This window comes from Erpetoichthys calabaricus, chromosome 15 (genome assembly GCF_900747795.2).
Source record: "Erpetoichthys calabaricus chromosome 15, fErpCal1.3, whole genome shotgun sequence".
Classification (NCBI taxonomy): Eukaryota; Metazoa; Chordata; class Cladistia; order Polypteriformes; family Polypteridae; genus Erpetoichthys; species Erpetoichthys calabaricus.
The window spans coordinates 9,807,276-9,826,894 of NC_041408.2; the positions used below are offsets into that span (position 1 = coordinate 9,807,276).

The 19,619-nt window shown below is 45.0% G+C and overlaps 2 protein-coding genes across 9 annotated transcripts in view; both read right to left on the bottom strand.

The window, feature by feature from the left end:
* Positions 1-2,922: 2,922 nt before the first annotated feature.
* LOC114665892 (uncharacterized) lies at positions 2,923-10,379 on the bottom strand. The gene is made up of 5 exons (XM_028820548.2): positions 10,246-10,379; positions 9,294-9,465; positions 7,296-8,732; positions 5,966-6,094; positions 2,923-3,255 (listed from the first exon to the last, which is right to left on the bottom strand). The coding sequence occupies exons 2-5, from the start codon at positions 9,463-9,465 to the stop codon at positions 3,083-3,085; spliced, it is 1,911 nt and encodes a 636-aa protein (XP_028676381.1). The 5' UTR covers positions 10,246-10,379; the 3' UTR covers positions 2,923-3,082.
* A 5,402-nt stretch (positions 10,380-15,781) lies between these two features.
* nhsl1b (NHS-like 1b) overlaps positions 15,782-19,619 on the bottom strand; it is a 258,596-nt gene continuing 254,758 nt past the window's right edge. For all 8 annotated transcript variants that reach the window (XM_051919267.1, XM_051919269.1, XM_028820961.2 and 5 more), the window contains one exon: positions 15,782-18,248. In XM_051919267.1, the coding sequence (XP_051775227.1) occupies positions 17,513-18,248 (736 nt within the window). In that variant the 3' untranslated portion in view covers positions 15,782-17,512. The remainder of the gene's footprint in view (positions 18,249-19,619) is intronic.

Below are 19,619 nucleotides of genomic sequence, written 5' to 3' on the forward strand. Positions count from 1 at the left end.
CTGCTCACACTGGGTCATGAACCTGCTATTTTGATGATGATGTCTGTAAAAGAACCGTAGGACCACATGTCTGGTAATCTGGTGGCCGTGGGCAGGACCTCTGATGACCACTATGGTAGTAGCTATGCCCATGGTCACATTTGAAGCAGGTCTAAAGGTGTAAGAATTTCTCCCAAGTCCCCCTAAATCCTGACTTACCTTTAAAAACCTTCAGCAAATATCCAACCACAAGTGAGGGAAACGCACCTCGAGGGAATGAAACATTAATAAATATACAGTCACACATCTTGAAAATTAATCTGCGTATCGAGTTCTTTTGTGCCTTCCGTTCTAGCCATGTGATCTGAACCAACCTTAGAGGGTCCGTAGTCCCAAAAGGCAGTCCCATAATCGGGCACATTCTGGGATCATCAGCTTGAAGACAATCGCAGACAGACGTCTCCAGCCTCTCTCTTCCCATATGGGCCACCCTCAAATCCTACAAATGAATGAATACTTGGGGACACAAAAATTCCTGGAATCGGCCAGTAACACGGCTGTAAGATGTAGTTATTGAATACTAGACAAAGAGTCCGTTTCGACACCGTAAGATGAAACGGGCACGAGTTTGTGTTAGCAGTGTATGAAGAACAAATGATAAGTAACGAAGAAGTTGTTTTGTAATGATTGTAGTCCGCTTCACTCATTACTGTACAGGCTTGTACTGTTAGTTGATGATTGTCCAGGCCTATAGTATAATATTGAATGACGAATGTTCCAGTACAATATGGAATAGTAATAAGTATAAGCACCACAAACCTGATATAGGTGTATTGAATGAATGCGTAATTAAATCAGAATGCGTAATTAGGCCTCGAGCTGTAGTCGAAATCGCCTTTCGGGCCTCTAGAGCTTTAATCAAAGTCTCCTTTCTCTTTGAATTTTTGCGGCCGTAAATCCGCCGCCTGCCGCGATGTTGGGGTTGGATGTCGGTCTCGTAAGGTTTTTCGGGCAGCCGCGCAGAAGGCAACTGTGCATTCAGCTTCGGACAGACGTGAGTGAGGAGGCAGGCGAATTATGTATTAAGATGCCGCTAGATATCACATGCCCACAGGCTGGTTAATCAGTCCGCCAAGTTGATCGAGTGGGCATTTTTGGCATTGATTGTACAATTGTGCAGAGATGAGACAAAGATGATTGTGTTCTTTTGACATTGTTCATAGGGAATGAACTTTTTATGAACAAGCTCATCAGACTGTTGGTTTAGTGACATTAAAAGGGCTGCACCCAAAACACACACCTGCATAAACCACGCTGTTAGTCAAAGAGCTTTGGACCAAAAACACTGTTGGTTGTTGCTTTTCATCGTAAGATCTCGCTCCCTGTTACTTTTTTGTTCCCAGAATTAATTCAGACTAAAGAATTACTACTGTGAAAGAAATCTAGGAAAAAATGCAAGAGTAGCTCTAGTCATGGTGACAAAGGAGGAGCACAGGAAAGGCGTGTAGGAATAGGAGCAACGCTGGGGCACGTCGGTCACATCTCAAGGAGAGGATTGTGAAGGTGAGTGAATGGGAATTGCTGTAATTTATATATAATTTGTTTTTTTAACAATTCCAGTAATTTTTGCGCTCTTCATGCATATATACATTAGAAGGTTGCACTTGTTTCCTCACCAAATAAGTAAACATTATACACAATCCAGACATACATTTACAAAAAACAAGAAAATGGTGTTGAATGGTGAAGTTGGCCAAAATCCACAAAGTTGACCATGGTGCCACATTAGTGTTGTTGTCTCCCCTTATTTTTTGATGTTGTCTTTGTGAATTGTACATGCATGGGTCAAACTTGTACATTAGAAACATTCAGACAAGAACAGGCCATTCAGCCCAGCAAAGCTCACCAATCTCATCCATTTAATTCCTCCAAAATAACATCAAGTCAAGTAGCCAGCAGCCATAAGCACATGCACTTCAGAAGAGGTCACCTACCTGAAGCTCAGCATGTTCAGGTCCTGCCAGTACTTGGATGGGTCACCATCTAGGAAAAGCTTGGGTTGCTGTTGGAAGACCAGCAGGGGGACACTCACCCAGTGGTCTGAATGTGGATCCCAATATCCCAGTGCAGTGAAAATGGTGAGATGTAAAACAAGGTCCTGTCACTCCCTGGGTATGCTTTGTAAAGATCAGGGTGTATCCTGATGTCCAGGGTAAACTGCCCACCACAACCTAGTCATTCTGGCCCCCTGGTCATCTGTCTCACCACTTCACCCCCTAACAGCTAATGTCTTATAAGTAAAGTGCCCTGATGTTGTCAGGAAAGGAGACCCAGGGTAGCAGAGGGTAGGCCCCAGTATTCTAAGAGAGAGTGCGAAGGTGCAGACCAGATCTGACCAGTTTCACAGCACAGAGGGGAATTGGTACAAGTAATTAAAAAAAAAATACATAAATAACTGAAATGAAGGTGCCATCCCAAAGTGAATGAACCAGAAAATCAACCATCTCACCACTTGGAGTCCCAGCCAATGTGAAGTTTTTCCCAAACTGAAGTCCATGAAAATGCCCTTCTGTAGAACTATAAGGAGATGGCAGTCGGGGTTCTATCAGCACCGCCAGAGGTCATCAAAAACCGGCATCTCTAATTGAAATCAAGAGTGTGGAGTGTAAATAAGAAGATCAAGATGGAGGGACGGAACTGAGACACCCAAAGTGAAGTCTTCACGCCACAATGACCCTCTGCATCAGCGACCGGGTGAGGAATTCCTGAAGCGCGTGTCTCTCAGTCGGTGTTTAATGCCAAGATGGCAGCCTGTAAATTTCTATGTCCACAGTACAACATAATCACAATGGTTTAATTCACCAACATTTTCTGATGTGATTTAAATATACTGAATGTTACAAAATGTGTGATGAACGGCCGTCACAAAACAAGGCGGGTGTACTTTTTTTTTTTTTTTTTTTTTATTAGGCCAGATGAATTATAAAACTTTCAGCAGTGTGATATTTCAAGAACAGTAAAGAGAATTTGTAGAAAGTTTCTACAGTAATCGCTTAAAGAGCAGAGGAAGGTTAGAAACAAACAACACTGAAGATAAATACTTTTACGGAGAGCTTTGATCAACTGTTCCAGTACAGTTACTGGGAGTGGAGACCATCTGGGCCTCTTCTGCTACCTCCACGCCTGATGACCACTGCACTCGGGCCTGTTGTCCTTGGTCCAGTTTCCATGAGACTTCACTGCCATCTGTCCAGCTGTTCTTCCGTTGTCTTTTTCCTAGTAACATAAAAATAAGCAGAAAGTCCTTACAGGCTCAGCTATGGGATGGCGCGGGGCAGACGCCTGCACTTCCAGCACCAAGACGTTATAAAGTGAAAGTCCACACAGCGCTCTAATATAAAGGCTCTCTAGTCTACAGCACACTAACATCTGTTGTGCAGTTCAGGGGTCCACATCAACGACAAGCCGGACTGGTCCAGTGACACAGGGGGTCTACATAAGAAAGGGCGGCCCACCAAATCCAATTAACAAGGCAGGCTCGATTATAGGATGCACTGTGGACCCCCTGGCAGCAGAAGTGGAGGAGCAAATGAAGACAAAACTGATGGCCATTACGAGCAATCTGCACCCCCGCTGTGGCGACATCCCTGTTTCCATCTCAGTCCACACTGGCGCTTCCACATCATGTAGTGAAGTGTCTCCATCTAAAACGACTGATAATGTTTACCTACAGCGGCCACGTGTGCGTCTGCAGGAGCAGGACGTGGAAGTGAAGTGTCCGCCACACTGGACACTCAGCTGTAGCTTGCATTTACACCTGGAGAAATTCAATGGTAAATACAAAAATAAAAAGTTTTGTGTGGACCGAGGATAAAGTGGAACTGCTGCTGAGAGTAACGTGTGAGGACACAGCGAGCAAAGCGGACGAGAAAATGCAACGAGCAGGAGGCAATCAGGGCAGGGCCATGTAATAAACACCAAGGCTGGACACCACGCTGCTGTTTTCAGAAATGAAGAGCATTTACTAAAGGCTGGGGTAGTGTGGGCAGAAGGTGACAAAGGTCTTCATTTTAAATGTCAATGTAGTGATGAGGACATAACCTGTGACACACAAGCATTACAGACTCTAGCCAGCAAATTATTTGGCAGAAGTGAGTCAATTACAACAGCGCAGGTGAGCAGAGAGCTGAGGAGACTTCGTGCCAGCAAAGCAGCGGGTCCAGATGGAGTATCGCCACGACTGCTGAAGGCCTGTGCGTTGGAGCTGGGGGGTCCTCTACAGCGCATCTTCAACCTGAGCCTGGAACAGGGGAGAGTCCCGAGGCTTTGGAAAACATCTTGTATCACCCCAGTCCCAAAGGTATCACGTCCTGGTGAGCTGAATGACTTCCGGCCTGTCGCTCTGACATCACATGTGATGAAGACCATGGAGTGGCTGCTGCTTCACCACTTGAGGCCACAGGTTCAACACGCCCTCGACCCTCTGCAGTTTGCATACCAGGAGAAGGTGGGAGCGGAGGATGCCATCATCTACATGCTACACCGATCCCTCTCCCACTTGGACAGAGACAGTGGTGCTGTAAGAATTATGTTTCTGGACTTCTCTAGCACCTTCAACACAATCCAACCTCTGCTCCTTAGGCACAAGCTGACAGAGATGGGAGTAGGTTCACACCTGGTGGCATGGATCGTGGACTATCTTAAAGACAGACCTCAGTATGTGTGTCTTGGGAACTGCAGGTCTGACATTGTGGTCAGCAACACAGGAGCGCCACAGGGGACTGTACTTTCTCCGGTCCTGTTCAGCCTATATACATCGGACCTCCAATACAACTCGGAGTCCTGCCACGTGCAAAAGTTCGCTGACGACACTGCTATCGTGGGCTGCATCAGGAGTGGGCAGGAGGAGGAGTATAGGAACCTAATCAAGGACTTTGTTAAATGGTGCGACTCAAACCACCTACACCTGAACACCAGCAAAACCAAGGAGCTGGTGGTGGATTTTAGGAGGACCAGACCCCTCATGGACACCATGATCATCAGAGGTGACTGTGTGCAGAGGGTGCAGACCTATAAATACCTGGGAGTGCAGCTGGATGATAAATTAGACTGGACTGCCAATACTGATGATCTGTGCAAGAGAGGACAGAGCCGACTATACTTCATTAGAAGGCTGGCGTCCTTCAACATCTGCAATAAGATACTACAGATGTTCTATCAAACGGTTGTGGTGAGCGACCTCTTCTACGTGGTGGTGTGCTGGGGAGGCAGCATTAAGAGGAAAGACGCCTCACGTCTGGACAAACTGATGAGGAAGGCAGGCTCTATTGTAGGCATGGAGCTGGACAGTTTGACATCTGTGGCAGAGCGACGGGCGCTGAGCAGACTCCTGTCAATCATGGAGAATCCACTGCATCCACTGAACAGGATCATCTCCAGACAGAGGAGCAGCTTCAGCGACAGACTGCTGTCACCGTCCTGCTCCACTGACAGACTGAGGAGATCGTTCCTCCACCACACTATGTGACTCTTCAATTCCACCCAGGGGGTAAACGTTAACATTATACAAAGTTATTGTCTGTTATACCTGCATTGTTATCACTCTTTAATTTAATATTTTCTTTATCAGTATGCTGCTGCTGGAGTATGGGAATTTCCCCTTGGGATTAATACAGTTTCTAATCTTGCCAACTACGCTATCTCTCTATCTATGAAATGTTCCTTTATATCCTAGCAGTTCCTCGTGTGTGTTTTTCTATATTTGTTGCACTTCTGTAAAAGCTAAATTTCCTCTTAGGACAAACAGTTATCTGCTTACCTCATTAACTTACTTGCCATCCATCTATAGTCACCAGAGTCTTCACTTCAGTTTATTTCCATAACTTACACAGCACTAATAAACTCCACATGCTGATGATACAGCTGTCCGTATTCACAGTAACGACTTGTTGTTTCTCTTCATGACGTAACGCCTAAGGTCACTTACCTAGGACTGCCTTTTGTTTTTTCGGACTCTGTCCTGAGGTGGCACATACTTTTGCGTGAAGCATTTCTGGAGTCTGGGGGCTGTTGGAGTCTTCAACTTGTAAGCAGTCACTTAATTCTGAAGATGATCCTGATAGTAAATACAGAAAGGTAACTATTTTTTAAATGAATTATGGAATATAATGAATTATTCTGTATACCAAATCTGAATCTCACATGTACAGTGGAACCTCGGTTCACGAACACCTCAGTACACGTACAACTGTTTACCACCAAAAAGTTCGCCAAACTTTTGCCTCAGTTCACGACCACACACTCGGTATACGAACAAGCCAGTCTCCCTTTGCGTTTGTGCGTGCCGATGATTTCCGCACGTGTTGCATTGTTCTCAGTCAGACGTGAACTGCTGCAATGTGAGAGAGAGAGGGAGAGAGAGAGAGAGAGAGAGAGAGGGAGAGAGGGAGAGACAGAGAGCAGGCAGGAGAGAGCGAGGGAGGGAGGGAGAGAGAGAGGGAGAGCAGGCAGAGGAGAGAGAGAGAGACAGAGAGCAGGCAGGAGAGAGCGAGCCTGTACGTGCAGCTGAGCAGGGAGCCTGGGAGTTTGTCAGTGTTATTCAATGTTTTTACATTTAGTTTACTATTGCACTGTGCATTCTATGATGTAATTAACTATATTTGTGCTTAAAAATATTTTAAACAATATATTTACATACAGTTCGTACGGTCTGGAACGGATTAACTGTATTTACATACAATCCTATGGGGGAAATTACTTCGGTTCACGACCAGAGGTTCCACTGTATTTTATGTTAAAAATAATTACGATGCTATTCTGTAAATAGAGCACAACCTCATCTTCCTCTAGGAATAGCTAAAGTGAAATGTCCCGGGCCAGGCTCTTACGTCAGCTCTGAAGGGCGAGGTGCCCGTGTGCAGGTGGGCACAGCAGGAGCTTCTCCACAAAAGTCCCAGTCAGCACACGCCGCTCTTTCTTGCTCTCCTGTGTGTCGCGGTGAGCTCTTTATCTTTTTTTTTTTTTTTTATCATTTACTATAAAAAATATGAATGTTATATTAAATATAAATAAAGAACAAAAAGTGAAGTGACGACACCTCGCATATCGTACGTGTTGTTGACCGGTTTACAATGCGGTTCCGCACAATGACACTTGCAGGGTGACATCGCCAGACAGCCGGCCCAAGTAAAATGAATAATAAGATGAGGGTAACATTTTTACACAATCGGCAGCCAAGGACTCTCCAAACATAAGCAGAGGGAGCGTAAGGCGGCCCCCTGAACGCCAAGTCCCCTCACTTAACAAACGTCTCTTACCTCCCCCGGGCTCCCAGCTGTGGTGCCGATGCTCCCCTCTCAGTTGCACTTTAAGACCCTCAATCTCTTCATCTCGGGCCGAGATCTCCAGCTGTAGGTGGGTGAAGCGCTCCTCCGCCAGGCCCATCAGGTGGTTGACGACGAGCTCCATTGCTTCACTCACCACCTCTTCGAGTAGGGGGGCCGCCTGCCCGGACTTGCTGAGGCCCGACAGCTTCTCTAGTATGGCGCTCGCCGTGTCCGTCCTTAGCTGCTTGATGGCGCCGCCAAGGTATTCTCCAAAGACAAATTCGGGCAAGATCCCGAGGTCCAGAGTCTCTGCTTCTCCAAGTAGTAAAGAGTGACAGTCTCGTCCGTCGCGGAGGACCCCCAGCCGTCGATCACCAGACTGTCTCTGCACCTGCTCCGGACTCCAAGGCCTCAGGCCTGCCACTTGTTCCCCTGCCGCCATTTTCAATTCTACCTTAAAGAGTTTTTTTCTCGTTTGAAACAGATGCCACTTGGCGATGTACTTATGGGGGCAGGCCAGCCGGCGTGGCTTGGCGCAGGAGCAGATCCATGTGTTGGTCTTAGCGTTGTACACCACAAAGACCCTCCCAAGCAGGCAGTGTTGTTTCACTTGGGGTTCATGGACAGACAGGCAGTAGTGACCTGCGGGCATCTCCAAATCCACTTCCACAGAAAATGGGACCCGTGCCTCCTGGGCGGCTTTCTGCCGCTTCAAGCACTCCTCCGTTTTTACTTCCCCAAACCGGATACTCGTCGCCATTTCCTCCAGAACCGTCTTGTCAAGCCGCACCTCGGTGGCCGTCTGTGTACAGTAATCAAGGGAGCGGACGTGTTCACAAAGTCGGAAAAGGAAGCCGCTCCTCTCGGCTAGAACGTGGGACTGTCGGCATTCCTCCAGCTCGCACCGGATCTGATGGGCATTGCCCCAAGTCTTGTACTGGACGTGAACAGGCATGCAAAATTCTTCCATGGTCCTGCACACCGCAGCTATCCCGTTGTTGGCATCTAAGCACACACTTGGCAAATGGGAAAACACCGTGATATCTCTCTTCGAGTTTGCACGCGTCTCTGAAAGTCGGGTTTCCAAGTCCTCCTCGTCACAAAGGCCATCGTCTCTGTAGGAGTATTCCTCCATTTCTGGGTGCATAGCAGGCACAGCAGTCTGGTATTGGGCGTCAGCTCCAGGCATCTCCAGTGCCAGTTTTGGAGTCTGATAGACCACTAAGTGGCCCGTTTTAGTAAGTGACAAAGTAGGAGCGGGCGTCTGACCTTCAGCTGAGGACACAGAGGCCGGCCCTGAGCTGGTACCTCGACAGCCTTTCAGGTGTGCAATCATGTTATGCTTTCGCAAGATGGTCTTGGCACACTTGGGGCAGTGGAAGTGGCTTCTTTTTCTACAGGACAGGTTGCATTTGCAGATCGTATAACCTGAAAAAGAGGGCGAAATTCTGAGCTGTGTGCCATTTCTTTAACACGCCAAAATACATCCGGTGAGCCAACAGACGTCACACACTCCGTAGCATTCAGTGAAACGAGGGGACGGGCCACCCGGCAATCTTCATCACCTGCCCAGTAATCCATACGTGTCGACCCGTAGGGCGCATCGGGGCACTGAAGCAAATTCAATGAATTTATTACACTGTCTAGGAACCAACCAACAAAACAGACTGGGATTCCTTTTTGGACACATCTTTCAAAAAAAAGTTACGTTTACAAAATTATAACTACCGTTAAGTCACAGACCCTCCGCTGAAGTTGGTATGTGTGGTCTGTGAAAGCCACTGAGCCACCAGTGTAACTTGGTCTGCTAGCACAAGGAACGGCATTCTGGCATTGCTGTTACTTTTAAATACCAAACCGTTCCAAACGTGAACCCCAAACACACACACACGCGGGGTCACCGGACATCAGCTCGCTGGTTTACGGTTGTTGCTCCTTTCTAACTCCAACAATGACACAGGCCACGAATCTCAGATAACATCCACTTACCGTTGTAGACGAGGCCGTTTGTGAAGTGCAATTTCAAGTGCCGCTCTGCTCTGGAAAACTTGGTGGGTTTAAAGTTGCCGACCGCACACAGCGGGCAGTGGAACTGCGAGCAGCACGTCGTGCATCTCTTCAGTGCCAGGGTGGAACTGGCTGTGCAGACCGAAATGTGCATCTGGAATAAAAGACAAAAAAGTGCAATAAAGCCAGCAAAGGGTACAGGAGGGATGTGAAACTGTCCAGATAAGAGACGTCTTGGTCTGAATTGTTATCAGTGGACAGGACGGGAAAGGCGCCATAGAAATACAATCAATTATTCCTAAAGTGCAGTGCATGCTGGGCAAGTTGGGCCATTTAACTGTCGTTAATGTTTCTGTTTGCTGCCCTTGAGCCTTCTGATGACACCAATATATGAAGCACGTCCATGTGCACCCATCAACCCCCCCACCCCCCCCCCATTTAAAAAAAAAAAACACCAAAGAGATTTCTGTCTCTTGCTCGCTAGATTATTTTTTGCTGGAGAACACAAAACCTGAAAGTGGAATGACCATCATCATCATCACTTTACCAGTTTTGCTTGCACCGAATGAGGATTTAAATCTCCCCGGTTGTATGATTTCATGTACTGCCTTATGTACAACGTTATTAATTTTAATGCAAATAAACATAATTTATTAATAAATGCTGAGCCGAGGGGCTGGATCGTTTCTTTCCAAAAGTGATGTTAGGACTCGCACGAGCAGTGTGTTTCCATATCAGACAGCTCTACAGATGGGCTATTCCTTATTCCGGGACTCCGAAGGTCAGTTTACCCAGCAGGATGTTCCCGTGACGCGCCTCCCCTGGCATTTCATGGCACGAAGCGTGAAACACACGCAAACCATAAACGTACGGCGGCCGACGGCAAATAGGCAGACAACGGGCTTATCTATCGCACAACTCGTCGGAAACGCACCTCTGAGCGCTCGTCCTCCTGTAAATTAACAGCTGCTGTCTTAATCACACTTCGGCTTTCGAGCCTCACGCGCTACTCCACCGAATGTACACAATCTCACGTAACTTCCGGTCGCTTGTCGCCCTGCGTCACTTCCGGCTTCGCTTCATCTTGCAGCGGGACTCTCTCGAGCAAAGTGCGTTGCGTTAGTAAGTCCGCTCCGGAAAGCTGCTGAACAGTTTTAAATTTCACTCGATATGTGAACGGTACTTTCTTAAAGGCGGACATTTTCTTAATCAAAAATGGATTTTTTTTCCCCCCAGACATTCTCAATTAAAGCACCCAAGTTTGTGGAACTCATAGTCCTCGGGCATCAGGTCGGTCTGATCTGCTGAGATTGTTCAAGCCAAACTAATAACCCAAGTGTTGTTACGTTTTGTTTTATGTTATATGCTATCGGGTTTTCAGTTCTGTTTTGTGTTTTATTTCGTTCTTCACAGAACGTTGGGTATCTGCGGTTGTTTTAAATAAATTAAATGTACGTCCCTACTGCCCGTTTCTTTCTTTGTGTTCGTTTCCTACTGAAAAAGTGGGTTGCTGAGTCAGCTTTGGTCGTTTTATTTACAAATTGTTTATTTTCTATAAACGGGTCTATTAAATATAACATCAATGGAATAACAAAAAGTTTAAATTAGCATCCAAATTTGGGGCGTTCATAAGAAATATAATGACTTTACGAGGTGATCGTACGTAATAAACGAGAGCTGCGTCAACTACGTGAAATATTAACGTGTGCGCTTCAAATGTTTAAAAGTCTAAATCGAGCGTAATATACATTTGTCATTGTTGTCACCCTCTGCTAGAGGTCTCGATACCCAGTAAGGGTTAAAGTGTCACGTCTGGACCACAAAGTGCAGAACGTGAAGGGAACCCAACCACACTCTGACTCGGCTGTGCGCACACGTGGGCGGCCAACACCTCCCTCTGCTGGACATCGTGTAGTATTACAACAAGTAACGCTTAGGGACTGAGCACGAGACAGGTTTGTACATTTCAAGAAACTTCCTAAAACTCGTCTCCTTCATTCTTTTCACGTTTTACAGTAGCATTGCCACCAATGAAATTATCAAAGCTGACCAATTAGTTCATTACAACATGAAGGAACCTGTTGTGTGTCATTTTAGCATTCACTGTTGGATTTATTCAGCCATCCATCTTGGTTTCGGCAGTTTAGCCTCACCAATCCACCTAACCTGCACGTTTTGGGACTAGGAGTGGAAATCAGCACTTATAGGACACCCATGCAGATAGGGGAGAACATGTCAACTCCGCCCAGGGGACCTCCAGGACGTAGTGCTTACCACTGTGCAGACCCTCCACACACGTAGGACCCAATTGTATTCGCTTACAGGTACATCCATTTTTATGTCACAATGTTTGTTGAAATGATGGACTGTTCTGCAGCCTCCCAGGGTGTAGATAGAAACCGTCTCTGAATCCACGAGTGCCAATGGTTTGCCAGGACAGAGGAGCGGGTTGTCCGGGATGGCAGACATCTTTAATGATCCGATTTGCCAAGTGTTGTATATGCCCTGAAGAGAAGGTGGCTTGGTGACAGTCCTGTTTTGTGCTTTACCCTCTTGAGCCATGCAGGTGCCATACCAGTAATGATGGACCCCCCTGCACCCTGTAAAGTCTGTGAGGACAGACGGAGCGCCGCAAGCTGTCCTCAGGTGTCTGATGAAGTAGACGCACTGCTGAGCCTTTTCCACAAGAGCTGAGATGTGTCGTGTCCACTTCAGTCCATCACTGATGGTCACACCAAGTTGTTCAAAGCTGCTCAGTCTTTCCACAGACTCCACCGTTACCCTCATTATTGACTTCAAGTGAAGAATTCTTCGCACTCCTCAGTTGATATGGAGGCGCTGGTAAGTCTTTCTGTTAAGAGCTAAATTGCGTTTTACCAAAGTCCTTCAGTAATGGTCACTCCAAGAAGTTTACAGCAGTCACACACACAGAAAACACTCAAGTTCTTACCTCCAAATAAAGGGTTGGTTGGCTGTTTTCGTTGTGATTTTTGTTGATCTTGGGGTACCCCGCTCGGCCGTAACTACATCAGAGGTGTCAGGTCGTGGTGTTTACAGTTCCACTGCATGCTGCGTCAACGGCTCCACTGCGTTCACACTACTGTACACAAATGTATGAAGTCGATAAGCAGCCCATGTGGCACAAAACGAGTGTGGATGGGACCCATCTTCCTGTGGAAAAGCAGGTTTGGAAGATGGATGGACAGAAAATCAGGTAATAATCCCATTTGTGTTCACCAGTCGATTTTCTGTTACTTTAGTACAGCGAGCTGGAGGCCCCGCCTGACTCTTCCCATCATATTATTAATGATGGCTACCAAGGAGGGTCAAGTCCTTCAAAGAGCTCAGTTTTTCTTTGGCCTTGAGCCTAGGGCTGCTTGGATGGGTTCCAGCACCACACCACGCCATCCCATATTAGATCAGGTGGGCTTTGAGAACTGTAGTGACAGGTGCGGTTCATTCTCTTCTCGAGACACGACACCAGCAGGTTTGCTTTGTGACATACAAGGTGACGTCAGGCCGCTCCAGGGTTGTGAACGCCTGTAGACAGGACTCCTCCCTGGGAAGTTTTCAGTGAAGTGCCTGCGGATTTAATTTGGCTTTCTTTGACAATGATGAACAGATCCACGTGAAAACAGATCTCTACATAGTGGATTAAAGTAATGACAAATTAAAAACAAAACGCTAAATAAAAGATCTGGAAATCAGAGACTTGCCTGGACATTTTAGAATGGAATACGCCACCCAGTATCAGAAAATGAGGTACAGGGGGAATCCACAGGCAGGACAATCGGTGTCTTTACATGCACTTTAATAACCTGATGGAGTAGAAAAACCCACCTTCTAAAAGGCCGTGTGGACCTTTATTACGGTTAGTGAAAGCACATGCCGGTGTCCTCACAAGTAACCCCTTAATCAGGTGACAGTTGCGGATGGTGTGGTCTGCGCATGTCTGCTGCACTCCTAACTTTGCACACTTTCAGCAGTCAAGGATAGAGGAGAGTGGAAGCTTTCAAAAAGTTGAGTGTCATGTGGCAAATCCTCAGGCGATTGCACAATTCCTTCTCCTGGCTGAAATAATCTGTCTCAATATTTTAGAAATCACGAGCTGAATGTGTAAAGCTCAGTAGGACACTCTCAGGAGACGTGACCCACATTACATCATCTGATTACTTCTTCAAGTAACGCACATCTCACTGTAGTAAAAACACCCGCACTGTTCCTCTTACCGCAGCCGCAGCACAGGCTGTAAAGGTGGGCGAAGGGAACAGAAACCTACACACACAGTAAGGGGTCCGTTTAGTTTTCATCCAGCTATTTACTACCTGAAGGAGCACAATCAGTGAGTTCACACCGCAAATCATCAGCAACTTGGGTCAGGATGTGAAAACAGGATGGATGTCATTTACTTCACAGCACACAAACAAGTCAACCGATTTATAAAAACACAAGAAAATGATTAAGTCTGGCCGTGTTTCTGGTCAGTTTCATAAAGGTTCACATATGGGCACAGGATCTAATAAAAAACGCTGGCCATCATTAAGTTTTTCATACAAAAGAAGAAAAATGAACACAAAACTCACGGTTACATTTTATCACCGTTTGGCCTCAAACTGCACATCGATCTGCTGATCCAATCGTCTTTACTCCTCAATGGGGTCCAGCCAGCCAGTGGAGTCCGAGTGTCGATGGAGGAACTCGACGTGCACAGCACACCACGGCAGAGCTCAACGCCAGGTACGGGTGATTTACACGTACAATACAAACAGTTTACTCTTACAGGCAGTAAAAGATGGATGGGCCTTTCAGCTTAAAAGGTACGCGGGATGAGGACAGAAAAAATGTAGTTTACTAAATACGACTCGTAAGATTTGTGTGTTTATTAGACGTATCTTAAGTGAATAACCCGAGTGCTCAAGATTAATTATATTACAGAACTCCAGGGTAGCTGACCTTGTGATCTGGAACCAGAACAAGACCTCCTTACATCATAAAGGCTGATGACTCAGATGTTTTACAGGAGAAATAAAATATTGAGACAGAAAATGTTTTAAAAGAGTGTTACATTATGCAAATATAAAACAAAATACAAGAAACGATACTATTAGAATATATAAGAATACATTACACTTGGATAATCTAATTGGTGTGTAAATACTTGCACTAAGATGTGAAATGGGGGGCTTGGGACTTTTAACTGAACAGGTCTCACGGTTAGACAGTCAACCAGACCACAGGAACTTCACAGTCGCCCAATTTCAACTGATGCAACATCACCTTCTATAAATTAGCCACAAGAAGCCCCCCATTAAAGGGCAAGATTTCAAGAAGCATTTTCAGAAACATCATAACTGCCTGGGAGAGAAGACAACTCTGTCAGTCAGTTTGTTTTTTTGTGAGGCTCAGGATGGTTGTGGATGGCAAACTGTGACAACTGAGGACAGCGAGAGCCACCACCGGACACCCTGGTCGTGTACTTCTCACTCACCGCTGCTTTGTTCTAAAAACAAACATTAGCAATGGCTGAAATAAAGCGAGTATTAACTTAGTTGAGGTCGTCTTATTTACTGACTGGTGAGTGCTAATCTAATAAACGCTGTTGGTCCAGAGGCAGACATTCTCGTAACTTGGTATTTGTGCAGTTTACCTGGCTGTGGAGCCCCTGCGGTGCCAACGTATTTAGTGGAAGCAACACATAAATGGACTGAACTATTTGTAAATGGTGGCAGGTATGTGGTCTCCTGCCCCTGCTGCAGTACTGAAGCTGCATTAGCCAAAGCAAAAGGTGCCATGTGTTGAGTGTTCTCATAATTTGGTTTTATTTAGTGTTATCTTTCACTTCAGTTGGTTTTTTTTAAATTCAAGGGTTTTGTTGATCTTTTACTACCAAGAGATCTTTATGATTTAAGTGCTGTGTTTTGTTTTTGCAACTTCTTGGATGCCATTTTAGGTCCTTATTGCTGCCATTTTGAGTTCCCATCATCAGGTCTGCTTCCCTGTATTTCTAGGGGTACAGCCTCAGAGCTCATGACCCGATACAACGGGATGAAAGGGCGCTTAGCTGTTGTGGGTCCTTATCCCAGCTGCAAAACGCCTTCCTCTAAACATTCTGATGTATTTTGTTCAGTTTGGACTGCTTGCTTGTTCTTTCATCTTGGATTTCGTCTCGCGTCTTGGCTTTGTGTTCTAATTGGGATTTCCCGACTTGTCCTTTTCCTTTTCATCGTCTTGTGCACATTTAATGGTGTTACTCAAACGGTTTACCTGTCAGGACAAGTGCACTGTGTGTCAGTGATGAATGTGCGGAGCGGTCAAGAGTTCAGGCATTTCCTGTACTAACTTGTCCACCTATAGAAAAAGAACCTTGAAGAGCTAAACGTGTCTTACCCTGCAAAATAAAAATTGATTATTGCTAATTTTAAGGAAAATGACAAGACTTTATTAAAGATGACACTCAACAGTCAAAGGCAATAAAACAATTTCAAAAATGATTTACTTTTGTGTTCAATATGGTTGGTTTGATTAAAACGACAGGGGGTGTTAACACTGCAGATACGATGTGATCACAGCAAGCACTTCGATTAGGAAAAATAAAAGGGAATAATAAAAAAAAAACAAAACACCGCCACCACCAACCAGCCTGCATGTTGTTATAAAGAAGAGCGAGTTCAAATCCTAAGATCTCGTATACAGACAGACAAGGAATAAAGTCAACTTTGCTGTTTATTTGAAGTGTGAAACCACAGCACTTTGGGCCGTCTTCTTACCAGAACTCTGACAAGACGGCAAAAACTGTCATAAAAAACATCTTGCCTGAAGAAGGGGCCTGAGTTGCCTCGAAAGCTTGCATATTGTAATCTTTCTAGTTAGCCAATAAAAGGTGTCATTTTGCTTGGCTTTTCTCTACATTCATAATGGCTAACACGGTACAACACCCTAGTACTATAAAAAAACATAAAAACCTATACTAAAATAAATAGTCTACAAAAAAAAAAATATGCCGACCTCTTGGGGGCTCTAAAATGTACAAATTCAAAGAATGATGACAATGTCAAAAGGAACTTTTACAATTTCTATATATTTACATACAATACAAAAACTGCACATGAAAATAAAGAACTGGTTAACACAGCAGAAACATTTAGTGAGGAACAGGTCCATTATTAATTTTTTAACATTGCTAAAAGCTTATTAAACGCTTGTCAACTTTCATAAAACTAATGGAGGGGTTTTGAAGACAAATACCGTGAACGTCGAAGCAGGTCTTTGGTAATCCGGTATTTGTGACTGAGATTCACATCTCGAGCCCTCACCCCAATCAGTAAACGCTACCAAAAACTCAAAAGTGGTCAAAGAAACATTTCCGTAGTGCAAATCTAAAATATACAGCTATAAAGGTTTTCAAAACCTACAATGCGTTTCACTTTGGCAGGGAAACCTTTAGGATTCAATATGGAAGGATTTTCACAAAAGTGGGATTCTTTTTCTTTTTTGAATATTCTGCAAATGAAGGAATAAAAGTTGTCTCCACAAGACACTTTCAAAAAGTAAAAATTTATATTAACAAAAAACCAAACAAACAGCACACACTCCTCCTGGAGTGCACTACAAAGCAGTCATATTATCAGATTTAAGGCTGGTGTTGCTTTTCCCAGTTTTACTCCTAACTATGGCCACCACCGGAAGTTAACAAATTCACCAGTGAATGAACTCGCACTTTCAAATCCTCCATCTCTATTAAACGTTCAGATCAATCTGCTCCCACCAGTCGGTCTCCTGAAACAAAGTTTAACCCTCCATGCTTGGAAACGCATTCAGTCCATCCCTGACTTACCCTCAAAATCGAGCTTCCAACCTACGGCTTTACCCATCGCTTCCAGTGTACTAGAAGACTGGATGTAAAGTATATTTCAAAATATTCTCAAACCAAACAAGAAAATAAAGGAAACCTAAAACTTGGAACTTGGAACAGCGAACACAACTGGTACCTTCACGTTATTTTTCTCCTCTAACTATTCCACTATTGCTTTTTTTTTTTTTATTGCTGCAGACAGCAGTTCCTAATTTCCAAGACAGCACCAATATGACTCCTAGCTCTGTGAGCATTTCAGTCAGGATTCTTCTACCGCCACAGTCCAACAGATCCTCGTATGAAGCATCCGAGAATTCCATAAGGTGAAATCGCTGCTTCTGATTATCTCTCAACTGTTCTCACCTTTCACTAAAGTGCCATTACAACTTTCTGAGGCGTACTCTGGCACAGATTTCTCTGTGGAGTCCGTCAGACAGTTCAGCTCGGGAGTTATCGTCACTGCCTTTTGGCGTAAGGTTACTTCCCTGCTATCCAACTTGCTCCCCCGAGTCCCGTTCTCATTTTGTGAGCAGTAAGTAGAAGGCGAATCTTGAGTCTCTGCTTGTTCTCCCTCACCTTCCCGGATTACCGTCATAGGGCTGCTAAGAATGCGGTTTCGGGAATTGTATTTACTGCTGGCGGCAGAGGGTGGGGTGCGGGATCGTCCATACTTTGTGCCTGTAAAGGAACCTGTCCGAGGCAGAATGCCGTCACTTTTAGCCCATTCTTCCTGAATGCGTTTGTTCCTTCCAGGAGAACTGCAGTCTCCAAAGGTGGGGCTATCAGGACCATCAAGCGAAGACTCCGACCTTGTCCGGTGGAACCTTGGGTCTGAGTTTTTAAGCATCTCAGTGGCAGACATGCGGAAACTGGTCTCTGTGCGGCTGCCTTTTTTCAGGAGGAGAGCTTTGAAGTTATCACTGGTAGTGGTAGTTTTGCGCGTGCTACGCTGAATGGAACCCATCTGCCTGTACTGGGAGATCAGACTGGGCGTTCCACCTGTTGGTGTGACGGGAGGAGAGGACGAGGGATTCCAAGTACGGTCTTCTTCCGAATCTTTACGACCCAACACCTTCCTTTTGGATCTAAATGTAGAATAGGACAGAGAGAAGGAAAAATTTAAAAAAAAAAAAAGTTTTATAAATACACATCCCCCCTGACTGGCTCTCCGCATTACAGTATATTTATTACTGTAAATACTGCCAACCACAAACAGAAAGCTTACAAAATGGACTGTGTGAACAAATAAATGAATTGCGAAAATGTGTCGTTAATTGAGGAAACTTGTTCAACACCCAGTGCTAGGGTAGGAGACAGTTGCTCCCGACTTAATTTAAGCCATGTCCACATTACTGTGTCTTCATTAAAAAAATGGAGTTTGTTAACAACAACACACGAGTGTTTTCACATCGCTTATGAAAGTATCTCCAGCCACACTGACACAGACCAGGGGTGGCCAACTGTGATCCGGAGGGCCGCGGTGGCTGCAGGTTTTCATTCCAACCCTGTTGCTTAATTAGAAGCCAGAACTCCCCAGTAACAGATCTTATTTAATTTCATGGCTTGTTAGTGTTTTAACTCTGCCATGTCAGTTCAATCTTAAATCAAGGATTGTTTTTCCTTTCCATGTATCATCCAAATGATTTGAAGCCTAATACAGTGCAGTCATTTTCAGTTCTTCACTTTCTCTTCAGTTTCCTTCTGCGTTTCTTCATTAAACCAAATAGTGAATGATGAATACACACGGGTGGAAACGGAGACAAGCGAGATGGAGACCTGCTGGTTCCTTCTGTCAATTTGCATCTTATTGCTAATAAGGAGCAGTTCAAACAATTAATACAGCTGTTTTCAAGACTAAAATAAGCAATTAAGGGTTCAAAATCTTAACAAGCGAGACAACTAAAATGAAGCCAGAAGAGTGTCACTTGAGTAATAAGAGCTTCATCAGCACTGAATGATTTTTCATGAAGCAATTGGGTTGGAACAAAAAGCTGAAGTCACTGCGGCCCCCCAGGACCGACGTTGCTCAGCCCTGATTTAAAGGGTATGAGTCTTAAATAGCAAGTAAATTAAAGGACGTTAATTAGTAGCACAAACTAGTCACTAATTAATAAAATGATTACAATGAAAAGCTGTAGCCACTGTGGCTCCCCAGGACCGGAGTTGGTCACCCCCTGCAACAGACGTTAACCTACACTGGGTATGGTGGAAAATCCTTCAAGGGATGGTAGCGCCACAGGGCAGGATATTAATCACAAAACTGTAGCGACCGTTAAATGATTTGCTTTTTGTGCACGTATGCACCATTAAACTGTACAAAACATAGTTCAGATGCATAGAGGGAAGCAACACAACAAGCTCCATGGAAAGCGACTCTTCCATATCTGCAATTTTGGAATATGGTTTTCTTCTGCGAAGGGTGACCAATCAGAGTGTGACTAGAGTCTGCATTTTTA

What these genes read in the sequence shown, in the direction of transcription:
- LOC114665892 (XM_028820548.2), bottom strand. Translation starts at nt 9,465, where the DNA reads ATGCACATTTCGGTCTGCACAGCCAGTTCCACCCTGGCACTGAAGAGA. An exon ending in AAACGGCCTCGTCTACAACG is followed by an intron (nt 8,733 to 9,293) that starts GTAAGTGGATGT and finishes CCTCTTTTTCAG; the next exon opens with GTTATACGATCTGCAAATGC. An exon ending in CAGCTGGGAGCCCGGGGGAG is followed by an intron (nt 6,095 to 7,295) that starts GTAAGAGACGTT and finishes ATTTACTATCAG; the next exon opens with GATCATCTTCAGAATTAAGT.